The 27,296-nt window shown below is 42.7% G+C and overlaps 1 protein-coding gene across 5 annotated transcripts in view; it reads left to right on the top strand.

Moving 5' to 3' along the window:
• The window catches only part of RALGAPA2 (Ral GTPase activating protein catalytic subunit alpha 2), a 341,780-nt gene that overhangs the window by 254,687 nt on the left and 59,797 nt on the right, over positions 1 to 27,296 (top strand). For all 5 annotated transcript variants that reach the window (XM_025876863.2, XM_025876860.2, XM_025876859.2 and 2 more), the window contains one exon: positions 4,283 to 4,410. In XM_025876863.2, coding sequence (XP_025732648.1) covers positions 4,283 to 4,410 — 128 coding nt within the window. The remainder of the gene's footprint in view (positions 1 to 4,282; positions 4,411 to 27,296) is intronic.

Below are 27,296 nucleotides of genomic sequence, written 5' to 3'. Positions count from 1 at the left end.
GAAAAGAATGTGTCTTCTACAATCGTTGGGTGATTAATTATGTATTTTGTATGTATCCATCAGGATGGATATATTTGTTGTGTTGTTTAAATCTTTTATATTCTTATTTTTTTAAATATTTTTAATATAACAATCAGGAAAAGGGCACAAATTTAAGTGTACAGCTTGATGATGTTTTCAAAGCAAATGATTTAATGCTTCCCAGATGTAAACATAGGATATTGCCAGATGCCAGAAATCTCCCTACACTCCCTCCCAATCACTAATCCCCGGAAAAGGTAGCCACTGTTCTGATGTCTGTCACTGTTGATTAGTTTTACCTGCTTTTGAACTTTCTGTGAGTGGAACTACATAGTGTGAACTTCTTTGTGTTTGTTTCTTTCATTCAGCATAATATTTGGGTCATTCCCATGATGTTACATGTAGTTGTGGTTTGTTCATTACTGTGGAACTTTCTGTTGGTTGAATATACCACAAATTTTTCATTCATTCTCCTATTGATGGACATTGAGGATATGTCCAGTTTGGTGAATATATGTGACTTGCCTTTTCACTTTCATTATGAACAGAATATTTTATATTTTTATTAAGTCAATTAATTTTTTTTTCTTTTATGATTGGTGCCTTTTATATCAAACCCTTGCCTAACCCCAAATTGTGAAGATTTTCTCATATGTTTTCTTCTAAACCTTGTGGTTTTAGATTTACTATTTTTTTTTAAGATTTTATTTATTTATTTGACAGAGAACACAAGAAGGGGGAGCAGCAGGCAGAGAGAGAAGGAGAGGGAGAGGGAGAAGCAGCAGGGAGCCCAATGCGGGACTCTATCCCAGGACCCTGGGATCATGACCTGAGCCAAAGGCAGACTCTTAACTGAGCCACACAGGTGCCCCTTAGATTTACTATTTTGATCTATAAGCCATCTAAATTTTTGTGTGTGGTATGAAGTAGAGGCCAAGGTTCAATTTTAAAAATGGCTATCTGCTTGTTTCAGTGCCTTTTTTGAAACAGACTTTCCTTTCCCTATAAAATTGATATGCTGCTTTATTGCAAATCACCTGGATCTATTCTTGGACCCTGTATTCTGTTCTGCTGATATATTTGTGTATCCTGGTACCAACACATGATATATTATTATAGTTTTATGGTATGCCTTGAAATTAGGTAATATAAATCTTATTGTCTTGACTAACTTGTTTTTTCATTTTAATATAAATTTAGAATGAGCTTATCTATATCTGTAAAAACAACTTGGTAGAATTTTAATTTGGTTTGTGCTGAATCTCTTGCTCCATTTCAGCAGACTTGTTATCTTAACAGTATGGAAACTTCCAATCCATGAACATTGTACATCTTTCCATTTTTTAGGTTGTCTCTAATTTACCTCAGTAATGTTTGGTTGTGTGTGTGTGTGTGTGTGTGTGTGTCTTTTGTCACATTTATTACTAGGTATTTGATGTTTTTGATGCTATTATGAACAGTGTTTGTAAAGGTCATTTTCCAATTGTTGGTGGCTAACATTCAGAAGTATAATTGATTTGGAGGGTAATTGTATCCTGTGACCTTACAAAATCTGGTTAGTTCTAGTTAAATTCCTTTGGATTTCTCATGTACATAATCATGTTGTCTGTAAATAAAAATAACTTTACTTCTTTCTAATCTTTATGTTCCTTTCTTTTTTCTTCCTTTCTTTTATTTTCTTTATTGTAATGACTAGGAAAAGTTTAAAAATGTTGAATAGAAAAGGTGACATAGACATCCTTGCCTTTTCAGATCTTAGGTGGAAAACATTTAATATTTCACCGTTAATTATGTTAAAAATTTTTTTCCTCTAAGATTTCATCAGATTGAGGAAGTTCTCTTCTATTCCCAGTTTGCTGGGAATTTTTTTAAATCATGAATGAGAGTGGAATTTTATGTATGCTTTTTCTGTATCTATCAAGAAGGTCATACAGGTTTTTCTTCTTTATTTTATTGTAGTAAATTACATTAATGGATTTATGATTGTTAAACCAACCTTATTTTTATGCAAAATACCACTATCAAGATACAGTGTCTTTTATATATATATATTGCTATATTTAATTTGCCAAAAATTTGTAAGGGATTTTTACATCTTTGTTGAGGGATGTTAGTTCATAGATTCCTTATGTCAGCTCCTCATGTCTACTCCTTTGGGCAGAGATAGTCTTCTGTTTACCCAGCCCCTCTCCCAGTGCCAACCACAGAAAAGGTATTCCACAAATAAATAGTCTTTGACATTAGTTAAATGACCTATGCTGGAGAACTGCATTTATTAAATAATTTAAAATATTTAAAATAACAATTTCACCCATTCAGCCAGTATTTGCATTCCAGCCATGTGCCAGGTACAGTGGAGGTTTCTCTCCACCATTTCATTGGAGGTTTCTCTCCACCATTTCCAGCAATTCCTCCTCAGTATTCTTTACTAATTCTTCCTCATGTTGCCAACCTCTAAGCATTGGAGGGCCACAGGATTAGTCCTTGAACCTCTTTTCTTGCTCATCTGATCATCCAGTCTCATGGCTTTAAACACCATCTATAAATAACTCTTATGAATCTCCAACCAGAGCTTCTCCCTTGACTTCCAGCCTGATCTGTCCGCTGCCACCCCCATACATCACACCAATATCTAATAGGCATCTCAAACTTAGCATGTTTAAAATTGAACTAGTGACCCTCCTGTTTGGTCTTCTCCACTTCAGGAAAAGTTTCCTTTTCCAACCTTCCAATTGCCAGGTATAAACCATGGCATTATCCGTGATGCCTCTTTTTCTCTCTCACTTCATTAGTAATCCTCAGCAAATCCTGTCTGCCGTTATCAAGCCATCATCATCTCTTGCCTGGATCATTCACCAATTCGCTAACTGGTTTCCATAATGCTTACTTGTTGCAATTTTCCCAACACAACAGCCAGAACATACTTTTAAAATGTAGGTGAGATCAGATCTCCCACTTCCCTAAACGCTCCAGGCTTTTATCTTGCTCAGAGACGAAATCCAGAATCCTTTAAGGCCCTTCTTACGACCTGTCCTATGTTATTGCCTTCTGTGCTTTTCCTTGCTCACTCCATTCCAGCCTCTGTGGCTTGCCTGCTGATTCTTAACCATTCCACTCCCACTACAGGGCTGGGTATTTGCTGTTCCTTGGCCTGGAATGCTCTTCCATCAGATGTCCTCATAATATGAGGTTCATCCCTCACTCCTGTCAAGCTTTTACTGAAATGTCGTCTTTTCCTTGAAGCCCTCCCTGGCCATGTGATCTAAAATTGGAGGATGTCCCCCCTCAGAAAGAGTACTATTGCTCTTCCTTGCTTTATTTTTTACCTTAGTGCTTTTACTGCCTCATATATATTTTATGTATTTATACTGTTTATTCTCTCAAACCTCCAACAAATTGTAAGCTCGATGAAATAAGGAATGTCATTATTCACTGCTGTGTCCCCAGTGAATAGAACAGTGTCTGTCACATAATAAATATTTTTGAATAAATGAATAAACAAGTGAGAGAGTGAATAAATAACAAGAGTTACAAGACAGACCCAGTCCTTGACCTCATGAAGCTGATAATCTCCATATTAATAAATGGAGTAGATGAATTCTAATGGAGGAAAAAAAGAGTGAGAGTGAGAAAAGACAGGCACCAAAACTTTGTGGGTTGCCCCAGTAGTAAAAGCGGGTCCAGTGAAGGAAAGCCAAGCCTCTAATAAGGAAGTAGAAAGAAATGAGGATAATGCAATGATCTTAGAAGCAGAAGAAAGAAGGTTCAAGAATGAGAACTGTAAGTAGGACCTTGTAGCTGTTAACAGTGATGGTCATCATCTCCTTTAAGAGTCAGTACACATCAGGATCCATGCAGAAACATTGCCAATTCCAAACTGGTTTCAAGGATGCAAGGCTAGGAGGTATGCAGTGAGACACGGCTATGTATTGTGCATAATCCGCACAATGTATGCACCTAGAAAGAATAATGCTATTTCTGTAAATGGCAACACAAGTTAAAAAAGAATGACCTGGTGATAATTTGTCATGACAAGTTTTGCTGAAGCGTTCACAGTAGAGGAGTATTGTGGAGCAGACCTGTGTTGCTTGATTTGAAAGCCCTCAACCCATATCCTGCTAAGGTTAGCATCACTTCTGTGGGTGACAGTCTGCGTGCGTGGTCATGACAGGCCTGAGACATCAACCAGCTGTTCTCATGTCTTTGGTTTGACTTTTACTGGTTTTGGAAAAGTAAGTGTTTTTCTGTTTTGAATCAACAGGTTCCATTTTTTGGGCCTCTGTTTGATGGAGCCATAGTGAGTGGAAAGCTACTGCCAAGCCTTATATGTGCCACATGCATCAATGCCAGTAGGGCCGTGAAGTGCCTCATCCCGCTCTACCAGAGCTTGTATCTTTTTGCTTTGAGTGTGTAACCTATTAGCCGTCCCAGAATCCTGATTCCTGGCAGTTTGTCATGAGAGGTGAGTACTGACTGGGTTGAAGAGGGAAGAGAACATTTTTCAGTGCATGTTGAAAATAACATCGTGTGATCTTCGTACCATCTGTTATTTAAATTAAATATAATAATGTTGCACTTCACCAAACTCCAGAAGAGTTTATTTTCGTAATGTAGTCACCTATGTCTGTGCTAAGAAGCTGTGACTGTCAAGAGCGGCTTGTCCCTTCTCGGTGTTTTGCCTGAGGTCGGGTTCCCCTCCGCGCATCCCTGTGGGTTGCAGTCTGTTGTGCATAGAAGGTGGGATCTGAGGAAACTATAGCTGGGTCACCCAGAGGGCCTACCCGAAACCAACAGCAAATTCAATGACTCTAATCAATCAAAGAATGGGGCAAATGCCTCGGGGAAATTTGAATGGCCTCCTAGGAAGTCAGAGGAGGGGGCGATTGCATCTGCCTGGGGGGACAAGGAAAGGCACCCTCAGTGAAGGTGCATTGGAACTTGTCAGTGAGAATGGCTAAATGTCCTTTTGTAACTTTTCCCAAATCTTCACCGACCTTTGATCTTCTCTCTAAAACCAGAAGAAATTTCACTTTTGTAATTTTTTTCTCAGACATCAGTTGGCATGCTTTAATCTTTAAGTCTAGGCATAATGTCTAATTATAACAAAAAGAAATTAAGGTGACTTCGTAGAATTGCTGCAAAAGGCATCTGACCTCCTAGTAAAACTTAGAATCTCTTTGTTTCTAACTGGTACTGATAATGAGCATAAACATGTTGTGTTTGACCTCTCTCTATCCTTCTCCCACTCCAACCGTAAGTAATGTGTTGCTGAAGGGTGGGGGTGAGGGTGGGTGAGAAATATCATGTGTGAATAGATACAGTTCATGAAAAATACCTTTCATTAAAATCCTGGTCACTGCATTGACTGATATTCTGTCTTTAGATTAAAAAAAAAAAATACATATGCCATGTGGCAACTTGGAATTATCATAGAAATTAGTCATAGAAAAGAGCTATTAGGTCCCATCTGGTCCCTCCCTGGGGGCCAGGGCAGCATTATTCCCTTCTGCGTGCTCCCTCGCGCTTTGTCCAGGCTGGTAGCGCATGTTTGGGAGATGGCATTCTTCGAAGTGATATCCACAGCACTCTAGACTTACTCTTAGAGCTGGTGTCAATTCAGCCTTCAGCATGCGGGTTTTTATTTCACAAATGCTTGAAAGAGGTTCTTGGCAGAAATGAGAAAGACCTATTCAGCGATTGGCTTGTCAGTTTGCATGTCAACTAGGATGAGCTGGACACTCATCAGTCAAGTATGTTGGACCAAGGCAAGGGAAAATCATATGCAAACAAGAAAATTCTGCCTTCTATAAGTCCATTGTGATTTTTGTCACGTCACCTTCCCCACTTATCAAACTTCTCATTATAAAGTACATGCTTTGTTATTTTGTTCAACACTGCTTTCTCAAATAAGAATGAATATAGCATCAGAATAATCAGGTTTAGGGAAAACAATATTGTTACAAGTTCAAAGGATAAGATTCAGTGTCACTTGAAAACTTTTCGACAAACCATATTACACTAATGTAGATGCCAGCCAGGGCTACTGATGCTAATGTGGGTGAGTAAATGCTGTATTCTTGTGACTCATAAAATAGCCAGGTTGACATCTCAGAGGACAACTTGGTATAGAAATTAAGAAAGGGAAAATAATAAAACCTATCATGTCAATATTATAAAAATTTAAGTATTTTTCTTTTATCTTATACCTTGAGAAGATTCAATTTATGCTGTCCAAATAAATTACTTAAAACAAGAAATAAAATACTATCTATAATTTTTATAAAGATGTAATCAATAGGGAAAACTTTGCAATCATTGAACTACTCTATTATTTAATTTCTGCCTACAAAAGTGCTAGTATAGGCCAGAAACCAAAAATAATAAGAAAAGTTTAGAAAAGTAGAAAAAAAAGGGAGTTTTTTGGTACTTTGGTTCTTTAAAACATTACTAATTACTAATTTTTACACTTTTCAAATAATTGTGTAGCAGCTGATGTCTGGAATTTGCTGCTTAGTTGAGATAAGTCTTAGGTCTGAATTTTGAAAAACATTGAATAACCTACACATCCTAATCACAGGTGTCTCCTTGCATTCTCATTTAGCAAACAGTGTGGACTCGCGAACTGCCAAGCCCAGCACCAGGAGCTTGGGATATACAGGGAGCAAGGCAAACGGGGTTTTTGCCCCGTACTTCACAGAGAAGACACACAAACTAATACCATTGTATAAAGCAACTAAATAGAGGGTGTGGGTAAAACAGGGCCAGGGAAAAGGCTATCTGCAGAGAAAGCATGTAGGCTGAGGTTGGAGGGATGACAGGGAAGCTGTCCCCAGGAGGAAGGTTGGCATTCCAGGCAGAGGGCACCATAGCAAGCACAGGAGTCCGAGTGTTCTCAGGTGGTAGAGTTGGGCTTTTTAGCATTTAATGCATGGTCAGGCCCCTCAGAGTATAGACAGACACAAGGCCAAGCTTCCAGCAGAGGTGGCTTTCTGGGTGATGCCTGAGGCACCTGAGCCTCCTCAACCCTGTCACCTCATGGCCCACCTTGAGAGTTCTAAAATTAGCACAGCATCAAGGCTGCCTGATGCCAGGGGCAACCACCCCAGGCCCCTGTAAGTCCCCGCAAGGGCTGAGAAGATCAGTAATACTTTGGACACATCTAAAACCAGGGCTGGGACCAAAGGGTCCCAGAAGAGAATGAAAATGTGGGCCCCTCATTCAAAAAGCAAGGAAAGTGTCTTCAAACATGCTATAATATGAAGCTTTTTCCATTCTTTTGTGCTTTTTCTCTTGACTTGCCATGGTGTTTTTTATTTGCTATTTAATGTCACTTTAAATCAAGAAATATTAAAAATTTAGATTATTAGCATTAGTTTTATATTGTCTTTATATTGTTTAATAGGCAAATATAAAGCATTTAACTCATATGGAATCACCACGATGACACAGCTCATATTTTGTAACTCGTACGTGGATATATTCTGTTCTTAACAGTGAAAACACTGCACAAAACTAACTTACCTATTTTTAGCTCATTCTTCATACGCACATATTGTACCAGCACTCTTCCTTCAGTTCACTGATGAATAAGGAAGGACTGACAGGAAAAGGAACTTTGAGTCCCCCTGTTTTTCCCTCTCCTTCTCTGTCATCATTTTCAGAGTAAATTGTTGGCTAACACAGGGAAGTAACACAACTAAGGATTGTTGTGTTATGTAGGATTTCTTGGTTATTCTTGTTTCTTAGGACAGCACTGCTTTTTTTCTGTGCTCAAAGCAAGTTCTGGTTCAGGTGGAGAGTATGGCCTCTTAAGGATAGTCCACTTGCCCGCCTACTCAGTCTTGTGCTAACATGTTTCCCCGTGTGCTCTCTCTGAGTATCTCTGACCTTCCAGGAGTTGTGGCTCCACCATAGTCCTGCTCCTGGGGCACTGCTAAGGCTTATATGCAAGGAACCAGCAGAGCACATGTTATATGCATTTCCTCTGCCCACATGCATGTTCCATTGTCTCATCAGACTTCAAGTGCAAAACACAGGATCAAAGATAAAATTATTAAGAACTTCAAGAGAGCAACAGCAGAGTATCAAACCAAGCAGAGCCCGTTGTAAGCACTGTGCAGCTGCTCAGGTCACATGCCCATGAAGCCCTCCCTGGAACCCATTCCAAACCCTTCCCCTATCCCCAGTATGAGCTGGGAAATTCTCTTCCTGGGTATTTATTAGATTTCATTCCCTTCCTAAAGCCTGACAGTATATCCCCTGGCAACATTTTATTGGCATATGAAAGAAGACCCAATAAGGAATGAAGCAGCTTGCATGCATGGCCCTAGAAGACACAATTCATATAAGAGACCACATTTCTGAGAAAGCATTGCTACTACCTGTTGCCCCGAGATATTAGGTATAGTAATGAGTGCTGACAAAGAATGGGAAATTTCTTTGTCAACACCAGCCATTTTATATGGGCAACCTGTGTCCCTATTTTTTTTCTTAATATTAAGGTTACAGTTGTTAAGTAGAACATTGCCAAACTGTTCATGGCATCCAAATGTCACTCAGGTATCAGAATGACTGTTGTATGAACAAAGGACACGTTGTTTAGTTCAGACCTTCTTTCAATCCTTTAGAGAGGGAGTACTTGTTTTTTTGTATTGACCATAGAGAGCCAAACATTGAGCCTGATGACAAATGAAGAAAAGAGCCAAAGGAGTTACTTTGCATCTCTTGTGCCCTCCCCACCTAATGACTGACACTTCAGTGCCCTAAAATAGTGTCAGTTGCGATTCAGTATTTAACTAGGAGTAGAAATGTGAACAGTAAACGTATCAAATTTGTCCGGTAATGTTCAAGAAAATACATTTCTTATGAAACAGAGGAGTGGGCACATTGTTAGAATGGATTTGCCTCCCTGGGATCTTTTTGAGAAGTAAATCCAGCTTAGAATCAATATCAAAGGAGTTCTTGTTTGGGGTACCCTTGGCTAAGTGATCAAACAGTTGGAACTGTGTGGTGAAGCCTCACAGAAGACTGAAGGATATACCATTGTCGTACATGATCCAAAAAAAGTGAACACAGTAGGCATGTGTTTGGAAAGCACCCTCAGTAACAGTTCAGCCCAGCCCCTTTGTCGTTCCTGGGTTTTCTGGTAACTTCCTCAGCAGGCTAAATCAAATCTGTCAAGTGGAGCGCTTGTTCCGTGGCCACTGCTCTTCTGAGTGATGAGGGCCAACTCACCCGCCATCTGCTTTTTCTGTCCCTCGTGGGCAGTCAGGGCTCCTCTTCCCGTGCCTAGAGTGTTGTAAATGGGAAGCTTGCCACATGTTATGTTTACAGTTCCCAAGCCAACTAAAGATTCCAAAATCAAACCATGCTCGGCCGGTGGAAGTTCCCCAGATCGTCGGAGCCAGGGCTCTCTCGTTCTCCTCAGCTAACTTGTTTCAGGGAAAAGGTTGCCACATGATGTGCAGCGCATCCGTTAGGAGGAGCTCACCCTGAATCAAACAGATGGTGGCTTTTTAAAATCAACATCCACTTCAATAGAACAATAGCCACAGTGGCATTTGCCGTCTCTCCTCTCTGGAACTATCAGCATTTGATGGAGAGAACTGGGCTTCCTAAGAAAAAGTAATTTTGTACCTCCTTCTTAAGTGAAATTTAGTTTCATTTTCAATTAAAGGATATAGTTGATAATACTCTAGCTTCTGTCTTAGACTCATGACTTCCTAATATCATTGCTAAGTTTTGGTCTCAATTTATACACCTTCAAAAGTGGCTTCTCTCCCTAAAGCTGTAACAATTCTGTTACTAACTTTTCCATTAGGATCTTTGTTTCGTTTTGTTTTCCTGGGAAGATCTTTAATTTCCTCCATTTGTTTCCATACGCTAAAGAAAAGTATATGAAAAGGAGTCAGATAGTACCATCTAGTATATTTTGCCATGCAGAACCAGTATGCATTTATCAACATTGACTGTGTCCCTGCCTTGTGCTAGGCACTGTCGTAGCCCCTGGGAGTAGAAATATGAATAAAATATTCCAAGTGATGGGAGAGTGTTTGCTCATGGACCGAGCTCTAAAAATGCACATCACATTTGAGAACCCCAGAAGCTTCCACACGGCAGAGTGGAAGCATACACATGCACACACAGTGAGGATGGAGGTGATGGGGGCATTTAAGGGGCAGTGGGAGGAGTTCTGAGAGAAGGTGAGGGCCTGGCAAGAGGATAGATTGGATCCCTATGTAAAACAGGTAAACTAATTCAGCATGGGGCCTGCTAGATTTGCTGGGGTGTGGAGGGTAAAGAGAAGACCGTCACAGTCAAGGACAGACCTTAACGAGGCATCACATTTGAGGAGGAGGCTTGAGAGGAGGAGGTGGAGGTAGAGAGGGAGGCAGAGGAAAAGGAGAGAATAGTGTCACAGAAAATCGAGGAGCAGAGAAAGAAGGGTTACCTTCAGAGCGGTCAAGCAGGACACACCCTCCTGAGGGGTCTTATCCATAGCTGATTCAAGCAGTCTCATGTCTTCACCCGGAGCATTGGGTGTGATAGGACCTAGAACGGAATAACTTCAAGGAAAGAAGCAAACATATCAGATAAAGCTCACCGAAAAGAAAGAAGACACTCTGGGTGGGAGGGAAGTGCTTGAGAACAGGAAGAGCATGCAAGGCAGCCAGATTTAAGAGCGGCCACCAGAATGGACTCATGCTCCAGGTGGGAGGGCATGAATACTGCTTTCCCAATCCACACTTCTAAACAGGCCCAAAGGCAAAATGTCATTGTGACAGGGATTTGCACCACCCAGTATCAGCTCCACCGTACATTCTACTGAAGGGAACAAGCGTTTGATAAATTTTTGGCAGGCAAACAATATCCTCTTCTCAGAAGATGGTGGAAGCAAACGAGGGGAATTATTATTTTGGATGTATTCCTTAGCAATTTGAAAGATGGGATTTGTGACTTCGAATGTTGCAAAAGGTAATGACATTGTACTAGAGCTCATGTAAGAACAGGAGGAGAGCAAGTAGACCTGTACCTTGACACTTGGGAAGCACGTTTCAAAAAGCAGAGTTCAGGGGCGCCTGGGTGGCTCAGTTGGTTAAGCGACTGCCTTCGGCTCAGGTCATGATCCTGGAGTCCTGGGATCGAGTCCCATATCGGGCTCCCTGCTCAGCGGGGAGTCTGCTTCTCCCTCTGACCCTCTTCCCTCTTGTGCTCTCTGTCTCTCATTCTCTCTCTCTCAAATAAATAAAATCTTTAAAAAAAAAAAAAAAAAAAAAGCAGAGTTCAGATCAAGGAATGGCACATTCCCGTGGGTGGGTCAAGACTATAAAAGGGAGTAAGAAGTGGGAGATTTTTTTATTATAAAATTCAAACTGTCTCTGAAGGAGAAGGGGAGCCTAGAAGAGTAGTCAGTGTAGCTGCCCTGTGTGGGTTCAAATGAGTGCATATTTAACATGGCTGCATCAAGACTGAGAGAGGAGCTCCACGCCGCCCTGGCAGAAGGCTGCCATGTTAACCTTTACCCCACCTGTCCTCCATCTTCTTCATATGGGAAGGGACAGAAAAGTGTCTGAAAAGTGTGTGAATGAAAACTCAGATCACTGAGAACACAATAAGAAGGGGAAAAAAAGGAAAAAGAACTGGGCCCTGAAAGTAAGGTCCAGCCTTCAAGGCCAGGATATATCTAGTTGTAGAACAAATTTCCAACAGTGGTCTTAGATCCATGAGAACCATTTTTGTTTTTGTTTTTGTTTTTTAGAAATTAGGTAAAATAAAGGATGCACCCAGAACTGAAAACAGGAAAATATTTTCCTTATTTTCAAATAGAATTTTAAGGATGAATTTTGAAATATTGCGTGGACCCCTTGTAAAATTGTTAGACTAGATTATTAAATAGCTTGTGAGCCTTCAAAAAAGAATGAGTGTACAAAGAACAAAATATCCCAAACACACTCATTGTGTTTGATAAAATTACTATTTTCAGAGATTAGAGAAAGCTCTTTTTTTTAAAAGATTTTTATTTATTTGAGAGAGAGACAGAGATAGTGAGAGAGAGCACAAGCCAGGAGGAGAGGGAGAAGCAGACTCCCCACTGAGCGGGGAGCCTGACAGGGGGCTTGATCCCAGGACCCTGGGATCATGACCTGAGCCAAAGGCAGACACTTAACCAACTGAGCCACCCAGGTGCCCCTAGAGAAAGCTTTTAAATATAAAATATTAATTTTGGTAAAACACAAGATAAAGTATCACAGTCATCTGGCAAATAAGAGAGAGAAATATGGGTCCAGGGAAGTTGGGTGACTTTACTCTGGCCAAACATACAATACATTAATTCATGGGCCACCAGTCACCTGGGGCCTCTGTGTCTCTGGTACTGTATGTGCACCACAGCTTTGCCCAACCCCTCTGCCATGCAACAACTTTTTTTATCAGCGACTCTCACAAAGGTCTAGAACACGTTTTATCAAAATACCATTTGTCAGGAAGCTAAGAGGGTTAACTCAGTTGACACAAGGCAAAATCAGAAAATAGGATTACGTCAACAGATGAGACTTTTAGACCCAAACCAACAAGGTGAGATTAGCAGGGTAGACTAATGCCATGCGCCTGGGTTAGAGGATCAGCTGTGTGTGTACAGGATGGGGATGATGGAGCGTGACAGCAGTCCCTGGGAAATGTCTGAGCATTCTGGTTAAGCACAGACTTCAGATGAGAGACCAGAGGTGATGCAGCGGCCTACCAGTGTTCTCTCAGACCACAGCCTGAGACGCCTGAGGTCTGGGTCACAGAAAGGCATGGTGTCTCTGCTCCTGCTGCCTCAGATTGCACTGTGACCATGGCGTGGTGCTGCTCCACCACTGGGGCCCACACTGTGAGGAGAGACCTTGACCAACCTGGAGCATGTCCACATAGTGACCACTGCACCTAGAGGTCTTAGGAAGCCATTAAAACCAAGAAGGAGTTGTTTCAGGAGCCTGGGGGTTTCTTAAAAAGGAGATGAGGCTACAGAACTGGGACCAGTAAACAGAGGCAACCAGGAAGCAGCTTTTAGCTTAAAGTCAAAGCCACTGTTCAAAAACAGAGCCGACAAACCAGCTGCCTGCAGGCTGAATCCAGCTCCCAGATGGGTTTTGTTTCAACTGCAGTTGGCCTCCAGTATTACTCATAAAGATTGAGTTTGTCAGCCTCATTGAAAAATCGGGAGATTTTGCATTGTTTCAGAAATTTAGATTTCTGACTTTTCTTCAAGAATCAGATTCTGACCCCACTGGGTCCCCGTTGTGGCTGGCAGCAATCAGCCTCCTTACAGGCTGTGTGCTCCCGCATCACCACAGCTCGCCCAGTCCACAGGCTGCCCAGTGCTGAGGCCTTGTGCCAGGCAGCACCGGCACAGCACCGCCCCCCCACCCCACCCCAGCTGGCCTCCCTCTTTGGGATGGTGAGAAGGTTAATGGACCAAGCAGGTAACATGGTGCCTGGTCTTTGGTGAGGAATCTGTGTCACCCTCGTGGTTTTTATCACATCACCAGCTTGGAGTTTTAAACCTCTATTGTCAGAACTGGAACCACCCAGCTGTGGACTTAGGTCTCTGGAAATACTTCCTTTTTCCCATCACAGGTGTTAAAGGCTGGAGACTGTCTTCCCTCAGTGACATGTGACAGGCCCTCCTCTTGTGAAGGCATGGCTCCCTGGGGTTGGGGCTGCCCTCCGCCCTCGGTGCCTGATGGGGCCTGCGAGAAGCACATGGTGTGGGGAAAGTCTTCAAGAAGTGGGACCAAGAAACCATTTTGCCCTTCTTTGATGTAAAGTGAATTATCACTATGAGACAAAAGACCATCCCTTCCAGAAAAGTTAGTATAAATCACACAATCTGTGCGGAAACTGGGCTGGTGGTGGCGTGCTTAGGGAAATAGCAAGGCGGCGTTCTGCTCTGCCCCTCTCAGGTCCATGGCTGTGGGGTCACTGTGTCTCAGAGCCAGTTCTTCACAGGCCTATGCTCCTTCCCACAGTGGGACCTTTGGGTATGGTGAGCTCTGCTGATCCTGGACACTCCCGTTGCATCTCTCCTGTGACACAGATCACTCACACCCCCACAGCCATCTAGCCCTCTGACACTGTCTCTGCCAGACGGGGCCTCCCTGTATCCTCTTCTGTCTCCTGATTGTACTACGAGCTGCCCAACAGGGGCCTTGTCTCCAGTTGGTTGATATCCCTGTCTCGTATACCTCCTAGTCCATTATGAATATAAGTGTGTGTGGGGGGGGATTGATTTGCTTAAAAAAAATTTTTTTTTTGGTAAACAGACTTGGAGACAAAAGCAAATCATTATTTTACAAAACTGAATTTTTTCAAAATTGAAAACCTCATTTATCCAAGAAATATGGCTCTACAAAGAGAGTATGTATCTATGTAGGTATATATAGATATATTCTCAAAATCCCTTTTATTCCACTTCTGTATGTTTAAGTTTATACCCGGATCCCTAACGTTTAGAAGAACACCTGGCACATAGCGGGTACTCAGTAACTAGTTTCTGAGTGAACTATATTGGCAAAAATACGTACATGATAGTATTCAAGAGAAAAGAAGTGTTAGAATTTTTACTGAAAAATTGGATTCCGTGTGTATTTTTCTTTATATTGAATGATAGTGTTTTGTGCATATTTTCTATTCCATTGCATTCAAAATAATAATCGAATCATCACCACCCCAAAAAGGTATTGAAGGACATTCGTGTGGAAATCCTGACAATTAGGATGGTGACTTTTTAATTGGTCTTGAAATTAATGGAATCTTCCGGAGCCATGAAAAGTAAAGTCTATTCAATTATCCTGTTTTCCTAGAGTGATAAATTTATTTAGTTAGTTTTTGAGAGAGAGATTGAATTCAAAGAGTGTTGAAGTCAGAAAATTTATAGACAAGAAGGAAGTGAGAAGGAAACAATGTTGACAGGAAAGCCATGGGCTCCCAGGAGAGGCGTGCTCCTCCAGTCCCAGGAAGAAAGAAGCGTCTGGAAAGGCCTTAAATAATGTTGGTGTCAGAGTCGATTTCCAAATCCTAGGGATGTAGTTGTTGGGTTTTGGTTGTGGTTTTTTTTTTTTTACATTCTTAATTGTATGTAAATTTTATACACGTAAATAAAACGCCTGCAATGCCTAAGGGAAGCTCTCCGCATGTCTGAGACCTGGAGCAGGCTGGGCCCTGGCTGCACATGCAAATACTGACAGCTGAAGTCACTTGTTGGAAAGTCCGCAAACTCCGGTTACAGCTGCATTTGTCAGTAGCTTTAAGGGAAGTGTAATCAGCCAGAGAGATTAATTTGCATCTCAATTAGAAAAGAGTCGGGAGGAAGCACTAAGGTCTGGTGCTGGAAGGTTGTGGAAGAAATCTCACCAAGCACAAAAGCCTCCCTCGCTCTGTCCTCCAGCTGAGTGGAGGACAATATCTGAGGTTTCGTTTCCATAGGGACCAGAAGCCTGCTGGGCCCCAGAAGAATCTCGGGTTTGCACCGTAATCATTTGGTCATGATGACACAAATTCCACTGTTGTTCCCAAATACATTTTGCTATTAGAAAGCTGTTAGAAAAGTGGAAATGGTCATCATGTCAAATGCATGTGAGAGGGTATTTGCTGACCCTACGTACCTTTTTTCATAGTGCTGCTGCGATTTCTAGGCATTTAACATTTGTTCATGTCTGAATATTCAAAGAGGGAAAGGTCATTCCATAAATGACAATATTTCTTTAGCATTCAGATGGCTACTTTGGGGATGGCACAGCTTCAAAGGGAGCCCATTATTCCTGATTCTCCCACACTCTTCAGTAGTAGGCAAACAAGATTATGAATTTAAAACCACAGGCGAGAAAGAAACATGGAGTCTTTGGGCCACGGGGCCCAGAAAAACTTCTGAAAATTAACAGCCCTTTTTATAATCCTGGCAAAACTGTGAAAAGAGGTATCCCTAACCTGAACTTTTTTAAAGAGCACATCGCAGTATTAATTTAAAAATTTTCCCTCAAATATTATCTAGCGGTCATTTTCACAGGCTTCGATGTTTACACCAAACAGGTCCTTTGTTTTCAAAGAAGCTCATCATATTTTCAAAATTCTGTACTTGAATCTAGTGAGAGCTGAGACTGACTGAACCATTTATTCATGCCAAGTTACTCTGCCATAACCAGAAAGGGCTCACCCTTGGCATTTTTGGAGGAAGAATTTTATTTTTAGTTTATTTTGTTCTCTCTCAAATAGTTAATTCATTGGCTCCAGCTTCAAAGTGAGAAAACAAAAAAGAGTGAGAAAAAACTGAATACTACATTACAAACTGTTGAATGAAACTGAATTCTTTAAAAAAAAAAATCAGGGTTTTAAATTAATCTTCCCATTCTGGAAAGGGGAAAGAAACAAGTTTCCTAAGGACAGTCTCTTCCAGTGCCCACAGACTGAAGTAACACATTGCAGCGAGACATCAGAACCTCTTAATCCAACATTAATCAAATTTCAGTTTACTAATTATCAGTCCCATTTTGAAAGGAGCATAATGCCATAAACAGCATCCGCAGAACATTTAGTAGACTCTGGGATTATAAGCAATATATTTGAAAGTGAGACTTTCTGTTATTCAAATCTCCAAAAAGGATAATACATGCCTTATTATAATAAGAGATTGTGCAAAGCCAAAGAAGGACAAAGCAGGCAAGTCCAAATGGTGATCCCTTCTGTGCCCGTCTGCCTTAGTGTATGCAGCAAGCTCCCTGCAGGTTTCTGAGCTAGAGTAATTTGCAACACACTCAAGTAAATTTTTTAATCAAAGCAGAATACTTTTTTGGTAACCTGTGGGTGAGTACAAGCCAAATGCCATCATTGTTAGCCTTGAAAGGGTGTTTTTTCTAGTTTACTACTGTGGAATTTTACCAAACTTTAAAATTGGTACTTTGAATGTTGTGCTTTAAATATGTTACTGGGTCCTGTGCTTTGAAAGCATTTGACCACTGGGGCCCGGGTAAGGGAAGGATGGGAGCTCCAAGGATCAGTGCTAATGCCCACCCCTTTTCTCTTCCGCTTCCCCTCCCACCCCTGTGATCAGGTGTCCAGTGTGCAAGCCACTAGGGAGTGAAGATTCATTTTAATGTTTACGTTGTATTTTGCACATGCCTTTAACATAGCCAACTTGAGAAGTACACAGCTGCTTTAGTTTCCAACAGAGCAGCATGTTTCCAAAATGCCACAATATTTTGAACAGACACCTCCTTGGGCACTGCTGTTATTGCTTACAAACCCACATCGATATTATGTATGTCCAGATGATCTTGTCACTTTCATCAGAGTCACAAAAATGAAACAAATACAATACTTAGAGGCTTATGATGTTTATCTTCAGCTGATTTCTTCTAACACTTCAGTCTTCTGTCTTGCTAATTTGGTCCTAGGACATACAAGAGTACAGAATTTGTGTCCCTTGCCTGCCCACTCATTTAAACTCTCCAGTACAAAGCTTTGGTCTTAATCCATGAGTGATCAATGAAGGGGCTGCCTTCTAAAAACTCAAGGTCTGCTTGTCATGGGACAAGCCAGCCCTTAAGATGCCAAGCCCCTTTGGTTTTCCCTTCATTTGCCTATGAAGTGGGATGTAAGTATATCAGTGCATCCTGGCTTTGAGGCAGATGTGTGCCTGGAAGTGCAAAGTCTCATACCTCCACAAAGGGTAGGCAGGCTTGCTAGCTGATGGGATTCTGAATTTATAAGCAGAGTTCCAGAATTCCCCCAGGGCCTACTTTTCAAAGGCAAATTAGTATGTTTGCAACTTGATCCCTGAGCAACTTTTGACAGTTGTTCTAAGAATAATAAAACAGATGGACAGAATAGATTTTGGGGTCTCCATCCAAACTGCCATCCTCAGTGGAATTTAAAGAAGGCGTGGACTTGATGGGGGAGCTGCTGCTACTTATCATTATGTTCTGTCTTTAACATCCCAGAACCATAACATTCTCCCAGAAGAAGATGAAAATTGTCCTCACATTATATTTTCCTGGTGAGAGTTCAGTTTCACTGTGATAAACAAATAGGATGTGTGTTTTCTTCATATATTCAGAATTAAACGAATTGAAATGAAATTTATACCCTAGAAACCAATTTTAATATGAATATGATAAGCAATGTAAATTAGTTTTAACTTTAAGGGTTATTTTCATAGGATTTTTGACTCCTTTAAATAAAGGAAAGCCTCTTTAGAATGTCTTAGAAATACTAAACCTTCTCTGCATATAACACCATATATGCACATCAGATATCTGCATCAGAAACCAGCATTAAGTTATCTGTATGAAGAGTATTTCTGTATTTATGCACTATAATTTTGTCAAGCAAATGTCTGTATAGTTGTGCAGAAACACTTCACATAAGCTCCACTCTCTGTAGAATTTCAGTCTTCTCTCAAGTGTTTTTAGCTCACATCAGATCAAGATGAGACATCCTTGCCTTTTAATATATTGGCTTCCTCTGAGATAAATTTTCTTAATCTTTTCATTGCTCCTTTTCTCCTTTCTCTGGATTCATTAGCCCCAGTTATCACATGTTAGGCCGTAAAGATTAGGTAAGGGAGCAGATCATCTGTGTTTTTGGCGTCCCAGAGCTGCTCAAGTGACATGCACTAGGGGGCCCCAATTTACTCAGTGGTTTGTCATATTGACCAGTCGTTTAACTAAACTTCTACTGATGATAAAGGAGAGCAAACTTCCTTTTTTTTTGAGAAGCCGCTTGAAAGCACCTTAAACCCTCTTCCTAGATCAGGAGATCAGTTACCAGTGACACAGTGGCAGTGGAGCCTCCTGGTGAAGCTTCCGTTCTCACTGAGAAGCGTCCGAGGACATTTTCTTCTGTCCTCAGCAGCAATTTTCCTACAAGTGCCCAATGAATTATAAGGTGTGTCTTACAGTTGTAGTGCTCAGATTAGCAGGTGATGCATAGTAGCCAGCTTCAGACAGACCTTGGGTGGTTTCAATTTTACTTTAAATAATAACTGGTTCTTTGGCTTTGAACAAGTATCTTTACCTCTAGCAGTTTCCTTATCTCTAAAATGAGGACGGTAATACCTCAAAGACAGATTATAATATTAGGATTTATGGAATGAGTGTGTGTGTGTGTGTGTGTGTGTGTGTGTGTGTGTGTAATCCACACAACATAACAGAAATGCAGCTGCCTCTTACCTCCCCATCACTCTGCCCTGGTCCGGGCACCCCCTTCCTGGGCCAGTGTGGCAGCCTCCTCCCAGTCTCCCTGCTTCTCCCTGCTCTCCTGAATACTCTCCAGCAGCCAGAGCTTTCCTCCTGAAACAGAAATCAGAGCATGCCAGAACTCAGAACTCTCCAGTTACTTCACCCACAGAAAAACCCAGAATCCTTACAAGGATCCACGAACATATTCCGGCCTCAGGAACTGCAGGCTGTGGGAGGAATTACCACTCCTCCCCCCAGCATCTGCACAGCTCACCCCTTCCCTTCCCTTAGGTCTCTGCTCAGCAGTCGCTCATCAGAAAGGTTTCTGAGAGCAAGCCGTCCATGGATTCTCACCCGTGTCCTCCTTAGCACTTACTGTTTACTTAATGTCCCTTTCTCCCACTAGTATGTAAAGCACACGAGAGCAGGAACTTTATTTTGTGAGACCTGGCAGGAGAAGGGCATCCACGTTGCATGAGCAAACCGACAGATGCACTGTCAGTTTGGAGAGGAGGGCCCGCACCCTGCACATTCTTTATATCCAGAAGCAGCCACACCACGCCCCCAGCACGGGAGAGCATGTCAGGTCCCAGACTGCCCCACACACCTGGTAACTCCGTGTGCCTCCTGCCGCCCACACTGCTGGTGTAGGTGTGGCAAGGGCTGTGGGACACAGAGATGAGTGGCCTTGCCCTTAAGACGCTTGCCAGCCAATACGGCTGTGTAACTGTGACAGAGGCTGGAATGTGACCCTTGCTCTAGGAAAGACCTGCAGTTGGTGCCCAGTGGGCATTTGGGGAGTCACTGAAACACAAAAGAGAAAATCAGAAGGCCATGGGAGCTCTGAGGGAAAAGCTTATTTCTGGTTGTGTCTTCAAATTGTTCACATATTTTTGCGTATCTCTTCGTGTGTATGCCATCTACAACTCGAGGCTGGAAATTGCACAACAATTTTGTTCATTTTGCTTGTTTTACGGAAGGATGCCATAAGCTAATTAGAATTGATTACATAAATGCGTGTAGCCTCATTCCAAGGTGCTGAGGCAGTTTTTCAGTATGTGAGGCTCATGGTGAGCAGCCTTTCATTGTCAACATACGCAGCTACTACTCAGTCCCTCCCAGAGGAAAAGGGCGGAGGTCCACCCGAACGGTCATCCCTTCAGTGGCTGAGGACACTCACCTTGAACCTACTTCTAACTGAGTCATCTCCAGTCTTTTTCTTACTACATACCCCATCAAAAGACAAAAAAAGAAAAAACTTTTAAAATTTTTACTCAGTGAGAATTTGAAAGGATGTGCTCAAGATGAAATGAATAATAATTTGAAGTATTTTATATTTAATAGTATTAAATTGTTTTGCTTTTATTAAGATATAAATAGTATTTCAGTGAGAGCAATGGGATTAAATGTTATTTTTATAACCTTGATTTTACAATAGTTCTGTGATTCAGTGATTCTAAGGAGTGCCTCTAAACTCAGTTTATTTTAATACTTCGTTTTATAGCTGAAAACAAAACCTTGCAAAGATACAGAAGCCTTGGGGAGCAAAGAGTCGTTGTCTTGGCCTACTCACGCTCAGGCCTCGTTCTTAGCCGCCGATTCTGTGAAGGTTCTGATTGGCATTTGATAGGAGATTTCCATCTTCCCTGAGGTCATATTAGTTGTTGATTATATTTTTCAACATGAGATTGAAAATGTAGTCAAATCTTCATTGGGAAAGTTAGAAACAGCTTACAAAATTGTGAGGCTTTTGGTGGTACAGATCAGAGAGCTTTCTGGAAACGTAGACCATCTTCGACAGTAAACTCCCAGGCTGAAGGCAGCATTTTCCAGCATTTCTTTTCAAAATCTTCTCTCCATGACATGTTTCCTTTATAAGCAGTGACTCTTTCAATGTCAGGATGTCACTTTGAGGGAACGGTAGGGTCATTTTTCCTAGGATAATGGCTAAGGACGTACTGTTGACCAACCATAGCCTCCTGTCTTTGTCTCCTGCTTCTGCCCTGCCTCTGCCCAGGAGAACAGTCAGCCCACCAACCAGAGCCAGCCTACTAAAACGTGGGCCAGGCCACATTGCTGCCCTGTCCATAGCCTCCAGTGGCCCCCACTTTACTCAGAGTCAGGGCCAGAGTCCTGCAGGGGAGGCCCAAATGCTCTGTGCCCTCTGCCTAAAACACTGTTCCCCAGATGTCCACTGGGCTCGTTCCCTCATCCCCTCCCTAGTGCCTCCAGCCTCCCTGGGACATAGCGGCCCCACACTTGCACACACCTGCCCACCGCCTCCCGCAGCACACCTGCACCCTTTATTTTCTCCACAGCCCTTATCATCCACTAAGTCACTTAGTAATTGTACTCACATTGTGCCCCCTGCGTAAAGGCAGGGATTTTTTTGTCTGTTTTGTTCCCTGATGGCTCCAAGGGTGATAGTTGAAATATTTAACTGTGAGCACCACAAGGGCAGCAGCAGACCCTGGCCAGGATGCTGCCCATGCTGGTGTTTTCCAGGTGAATACCAACCCTGGATGCAGCCTCAGCACCTGCCCCAGAGTAAACATTTGTTCAGTAAGTATTTGTTAAATGAATGAATAAATTCAGCTCCTTGTCATTACAGAAGCGGTCACCAAATTTAGAACATTTGTCTTTCTATGAAAAAGAAAGATGAGTAATTCATCTTTATGTTGAAGAGCTTTAATAAGAACTTTCCTGTGAGATCAAGAGCAAATGTTTGTGTGGTGCGAAAGATTTTCATGGTCATGACCTGCTTAGTACAATGTATTTGAAAGAAGATCCCATTTATAAGATAATAAAATTCAGAGCTTCAGTATGAAGGGTCTTGTAAACCATGATACATCACAGGGTGGTAAGAGTGAATGAGGGAGCCCCCCCCCCCCGACCGCTTTCTCACCCTCGGAACTGATCCTGACCCAGGACAGTCTGATAGATGACCGAGCAAGAACAAGAAGGGTGCCAGGTGTTAAATCTCAGTAAACCTGAAGTTTCTTCTTAATTTTAGATATAAAAGATACGTATGAAGAGATATCCGAGCATTGTCTTGTCACTTCCCACTTTGGAAACCTGCAGGATAAAGTCTAAAGACTTGTGCAGAGTTTTATTTATTTATTTAAGAGAGAGAGCACACAAGCACGCACAAGTGGGGGGAGGGGCAGAGGCAGAGACTCCCAAGCAGACTCCCTGCTGAGTGAGGAGCCCACCCAGGGATCCATCCCATGACCCAGGAGATCATGACCCGAGCCAAAACCAAGAGTTGGACGCTCAGACCGACTGAGCCACCCCAGGTGCCCCATGTGCAGAGGTTTTTAGAGAAGAGATGGTAGAGAGAGGACCTCCCATGGTGCTGTGGGTTGACTGGGCTCAGCTGGGTGACTCTCACTTGGGACTCCCATATGTGTGGCACCTGCATTTGCATAGCTAGAGAGCAGCTGCAGGCTCCCAGGCATCTCTCACTCTTCCGCAGCCTCCCCACCTAGCTACCTTGGGTCTTTTCAGGGCAAAGTAACCCCACCACAGTTGTACTTCATACATGGCTGCTCTGGGCTCCAAAAGACCCAGGTGGAAGGCACCAGGTTTCACAGTTCAACCTTGGAAGTTCCAGAACTGTTGGCCAAGGCAGGTCCCAAGACCAGCCTAGATTCAAGGGAGGAGAATCCACCTGCTGAGGGCAGCAGCGGCCTATCTGTGCAGGGAAGGGAGGAGGCCAATGGACCTCTCTGCTGCCTTCCACAGTGAGTATGGTCCTGACCACACAGGACAGGGCTCATTCTGATGCACCTGCTCTCTCAGCTGGAGGGCGAGATCCTTGAAGGCAAAGACCAGTCTTACTTGCCTTTCAGTCTCCTGCATCCAACATAATAAGAACTCAGTAGGGGTTACTTAAATTAAAATCTGAAATGCAAACGTTTTAAGGAATTTCTAATTAAGGGAAAATAGACTCTAGCACCATTTATTTAGTTACACCATAAGATGTCTTTATGCCTGCATGAGAGGAAATGACTTATAATGGATACCAAAAAGAGAGAAATGATTTAAATAATGACTTCTTAGGCCAAAGAATTTAATCACAAAAGCAGTAAAGTTGAGTTCACTGTGCTTCCATGTCCACAGGCACACACATTTAAAGGGTGCATTTTGTTCTTAGCTTGATTTCTTTGGGTTTCTTGTTTTCATTTTAATGTGCCCTCATTAATCCTTTATTTAATTTTACATTGCCTTTGAGAATCATGAACTGTGATGTACCTCATAATTTTACTTGACTTTTGAGATGAGTTTATGTTTTTGTGCCTGTGGAAGTTTGTCTCCACGAACATCTTTTGAGAATCACTTCTATCATTGAAATTTCTCTACGTAGAATGTCTGCTTGGACGCATTTTTTTTTTTTTAATATTCAGCCGTAAGTGGGGGGAGTGGTCAACTTTTAGTGGGGAAAGGTTTTTGTCTTTTGTAACAAGAGCTGTCCTTCTGGCTTTGATGAACCTCTCAGACATTAGGGGGACATTCTTGAAGCTGCATACACATTGCTTTGACAGTTTTTTGACATGGCCTCTGGCAGCTCTCTGTGACAGTGGTCCGTCTGCCTTGGAAGAGTGCACCAGTGCCCATCCTAGGCTTCTGTTGCCATGATGTTTTTTTAAAGCCTGAGATTTGACATGGCATCTTTGGCTTCTCTGAGAGGTATTGTGACCGGCTAACATGAGAGGAGGTGGCCTTGAGACTCTGGCATTTGGCCTGGTTCCCCTATCCCTGTGTGACCTGATGCACATCACAGTAACTCTCCTAGGTGGTGTGAAGGAGTGCTGACCCTCATTTGGAAGTGCAGCCCCCCGCTGGAGCCAATCAATACTGAAGCTGTCTGTCTCTGCCGCTTACCTTCCTTTCTCACAGCGAGACCCTTCTGCAGGGAGCGATCAATAGCTCTAATCTGCGGCAGCCTGCTGCAAGTCATGCAAGGCAGAGCGCTTAGGTGACATTACACGGGACCATGGAGGCGGCAGCTTTATGGCTCAGATTCATAGCACCCTTGCTAGGGGCACATTCCATTTGCAGTGTGTGCATCTTCTCATCTCTTGCATGGATCACCATTCCTCTGAAACTTGATTCAGGGAAATGGACTACTTGGGACACGTATCTGTGTGTGTGTGTGTGTAAATTTCAGGCACATATTTTGCTCCCTTCCCAAACTCTACCAACTCCATTCTGTGCTGATCCTGATCATAACTGCATCCTGGGCGGTTTCGTCTACTCTTGAGCCTTGTGCTGCAAGTATTTCTATTCTGGACATTTTTTAAACATTAAAGATTAAAAAAAAAAATCTTTGAAATCCCAGTGACTAAAGAGCATTCTTATTCTAGCAACTACTTCCCCACAAAAGATCAGTAGAAGATACTGAACATTGTGTATCACTCTCCCCTTTGGATGGCTTTGACCTCTGAGAGACTCGGGGCTGAGTACCTGGCTCTTCCAGGACCACTGAGGCCCACGGGGATTGGGGGGGGCCCTCTGCTGGAGGGTCTGCTCTCAAACTGCTCCTGTGCATCATCTGTAAGCAGGGTGGGAGTCAGAAAAAGCCCCTTCCAGTTCTTCACCTCGCTCTCCAGTCGTCTTTTAACATGTTGAGTAATCCTGATTTTGTCTGTGGAATTTTGGATGCAACAGAAAATTGAGAGCTGATTATAAAGAAAGCAAATATACAGGAAACAACAAATTCAAATCAGGGTCAGGACTGACCACTGTGTAAGGTCACCTTGTCAGGGGCAGCAGAGCCGAGGGTCTAATGCCTGCTCCATGTGAGAGCCTCAGCAGCTGCCGGCCAGAGAACTTAGATTTCCTCCATGAACACAGTTTTCCAAATTAAAACATGCTTGAATTCGTCATGAATTCCACGCTGTATTTTCACAAAGTTCCTTAGGATGTTTGTCATTGTACTTCTTTAAATTCAAGTTTATCTCTCCTGGTATGTAGTCTTTATGTCAGTCTTTATAGCCTTTTACACTCTGAGGCAGAGACCACTTTGAGCAGTGATCTCACTGCTCTGCGCTCTGCCGGCAACTGCACACTTTGTGTTTTTCAGAAAGCACCGGCATCACCTTCGGGTTGACCTCCCCTAAGTTGAGCTTAGCTTGCAGGAAGACTTCAAGGAGACAGTTCTCCCACTGTATTTACACACACCCAACCCCAGGAGTAGAAATGGAAAGTTCATTCACTGCTGGAGTGCTCTTTCAATAAAGTGTCTTTTCTCAGAGCTTTTAAGAAAATCTTGGGAAAAAAAAGTGATCAACAGATTCTGATCATCTCATTCACACTGCCAGACACCAGTTCTGAAATTGGCAAATCTAAAAGCCATTTTTTCCATTAGTTTACTCATTCAACCAAATATCTGTTGGCCATTTCCTGTACACCAGGAACCATGCCGTTGCTGAGGGCACACAAATGGAGGGAGGGCACAGTCCCCATCCTCAAAGGGCCCTTTGTTGAGTATGGAAAACATAAGGAAAAGAGAGGTCCACGCAGTTTCGTAATGGCCATGATGGAGAGCTTAGCCCAGAGCCCAAAAGAAGGCATCCTGAGCAGGGGCCTTCCACCTGGCATTTGGAGAGTTAGCAGGAGTCACAGGGACTTGATCAAAGCAAGGAGCATTCAGAGACATGAAAGGAGCACAGGTCTCTGAATGCTCCTTGCAGCAGAACAGAACCCTCAATAAACCTGGAACCTTCAAGGTTCTCTGGTCTGGGGACAGGTATCACACCTGGCTTCCAAAGGCCTCCCTACCCCCACTTCCCTCGTCACCACTGTCTGGTCTTACAGTATCTGCCAGTCCTCTGCCCCACCCCCACGTACCAGGCCCTTCACTCCTAAGGAAATGTGCTGCATCTTACGTAGTGAGAGAAACAAAGCTAGGAAGTTAAGGAACTTGCCCACCGCCTGGGTTCCAGGACGAGTAACGGAGCTTAACTCTCTGCTTACCTGGAGAGCCAGTGGTTTGCTTAGCTTGAGCAGCACTTGCTCCATCCCAGGCACTGTGAACCTCCCACACAGTCAGTCATCTGATCCTTGCTGCAACCCTCTGAGGGAGACACAGTGATTGTACTATTTCAGGATGTTAGGCAAACACAGTGTCTTATATAAAATAATCTATTATGTATTTTATTATATTTGAAAAATATAGTTGCGGGTACAGAGCCCCAGAAAGGTTAACTAACCTGCCTGAGGCCACACAGTCAATGTTACGGGTGAGCCAGGACCTAGACCCAGTCGTGTCACCCCACTGCCCCCAACTCCCCGCAGTACGTAAAGATGCCTGGGGAAATTGTACGTACATTTCACCGCAACTTTTTAAAGCATGTTGGATCTGTTGGGTAGATTTAGAAGTTGTGACTTACAACTGGTTTTGATAAACCACAAATACCAGTATTGTGTTTTAATGAGACTGAAGGCATGAACGAGCAGATTCTACTCTTGAGGCTGTTGGGACACGCGGACGTTGCCATCGTCCCTCTGAAGGCCAGCATTGTCGCCAGGCTCATTAGCATCCGCGCTCTGCTCGGCCGTTGCTGCTTGCTAGCTTACCAGCTGTTCCTGCTGCTCCGTACAATGTCGGATGTGTTCAGCTCACTGGGTTCCTGTCCTCGCCGCCGGGAGGAGACAGCCCTTCCACTGGGGATACCCACGTGGCTGCCTGTCAGCGGTGGCACCGAATAAAGTAATAGGCCTTCGCATGGCATATGGTGTCTGGATTCGTACAAGATGCAAAACTCCTCTGCTGCTAATGCATGATGACTCATAGCATTGCTAATTTTTCAAACAAAAGCTGACTTCCACACCCACACTTTTAACCCCTCCAGCTAAAAAGTCTTCAGTTGCAAGTATCTAGAAAGGTGGCTTCTGGATCGTTATATAAAATGTGTTACATTTATTGAAAGCATATGAAATGTCTTGCTTTGCTTTGGGTTGAAGTTATTTTAAATTTCTGGACCGTTTTTTTTTTTTTTTCCCCTTCAGGGAAGGGGAATTTTTAAGCTTATACTTTGTCCCTTTCTCACAATGGGA

Source organism: Callorhinus ursinus, unplaced genomic scaffold, assembly GCF_003265705.2.
Source record: "Callorhinus ursinus isolate GAN/ISIS: 27379988/994484 unplaced genomic scaffold, GSC_fseal_2.0 scaffold29, whole genome shotgun sequence".
NCBI classification, from domain to species: Eukaryota; Metazoa; Chordata; class Mammalia; order Carnivora; family Otariidae; genus Callorhinus; species Callorhinus ursinus.
The sequence above is the reverse complement of the archived record's forward strand: the minus strand, read 5'-3'. Positions and strand labels throughout refer to the sequence as shown.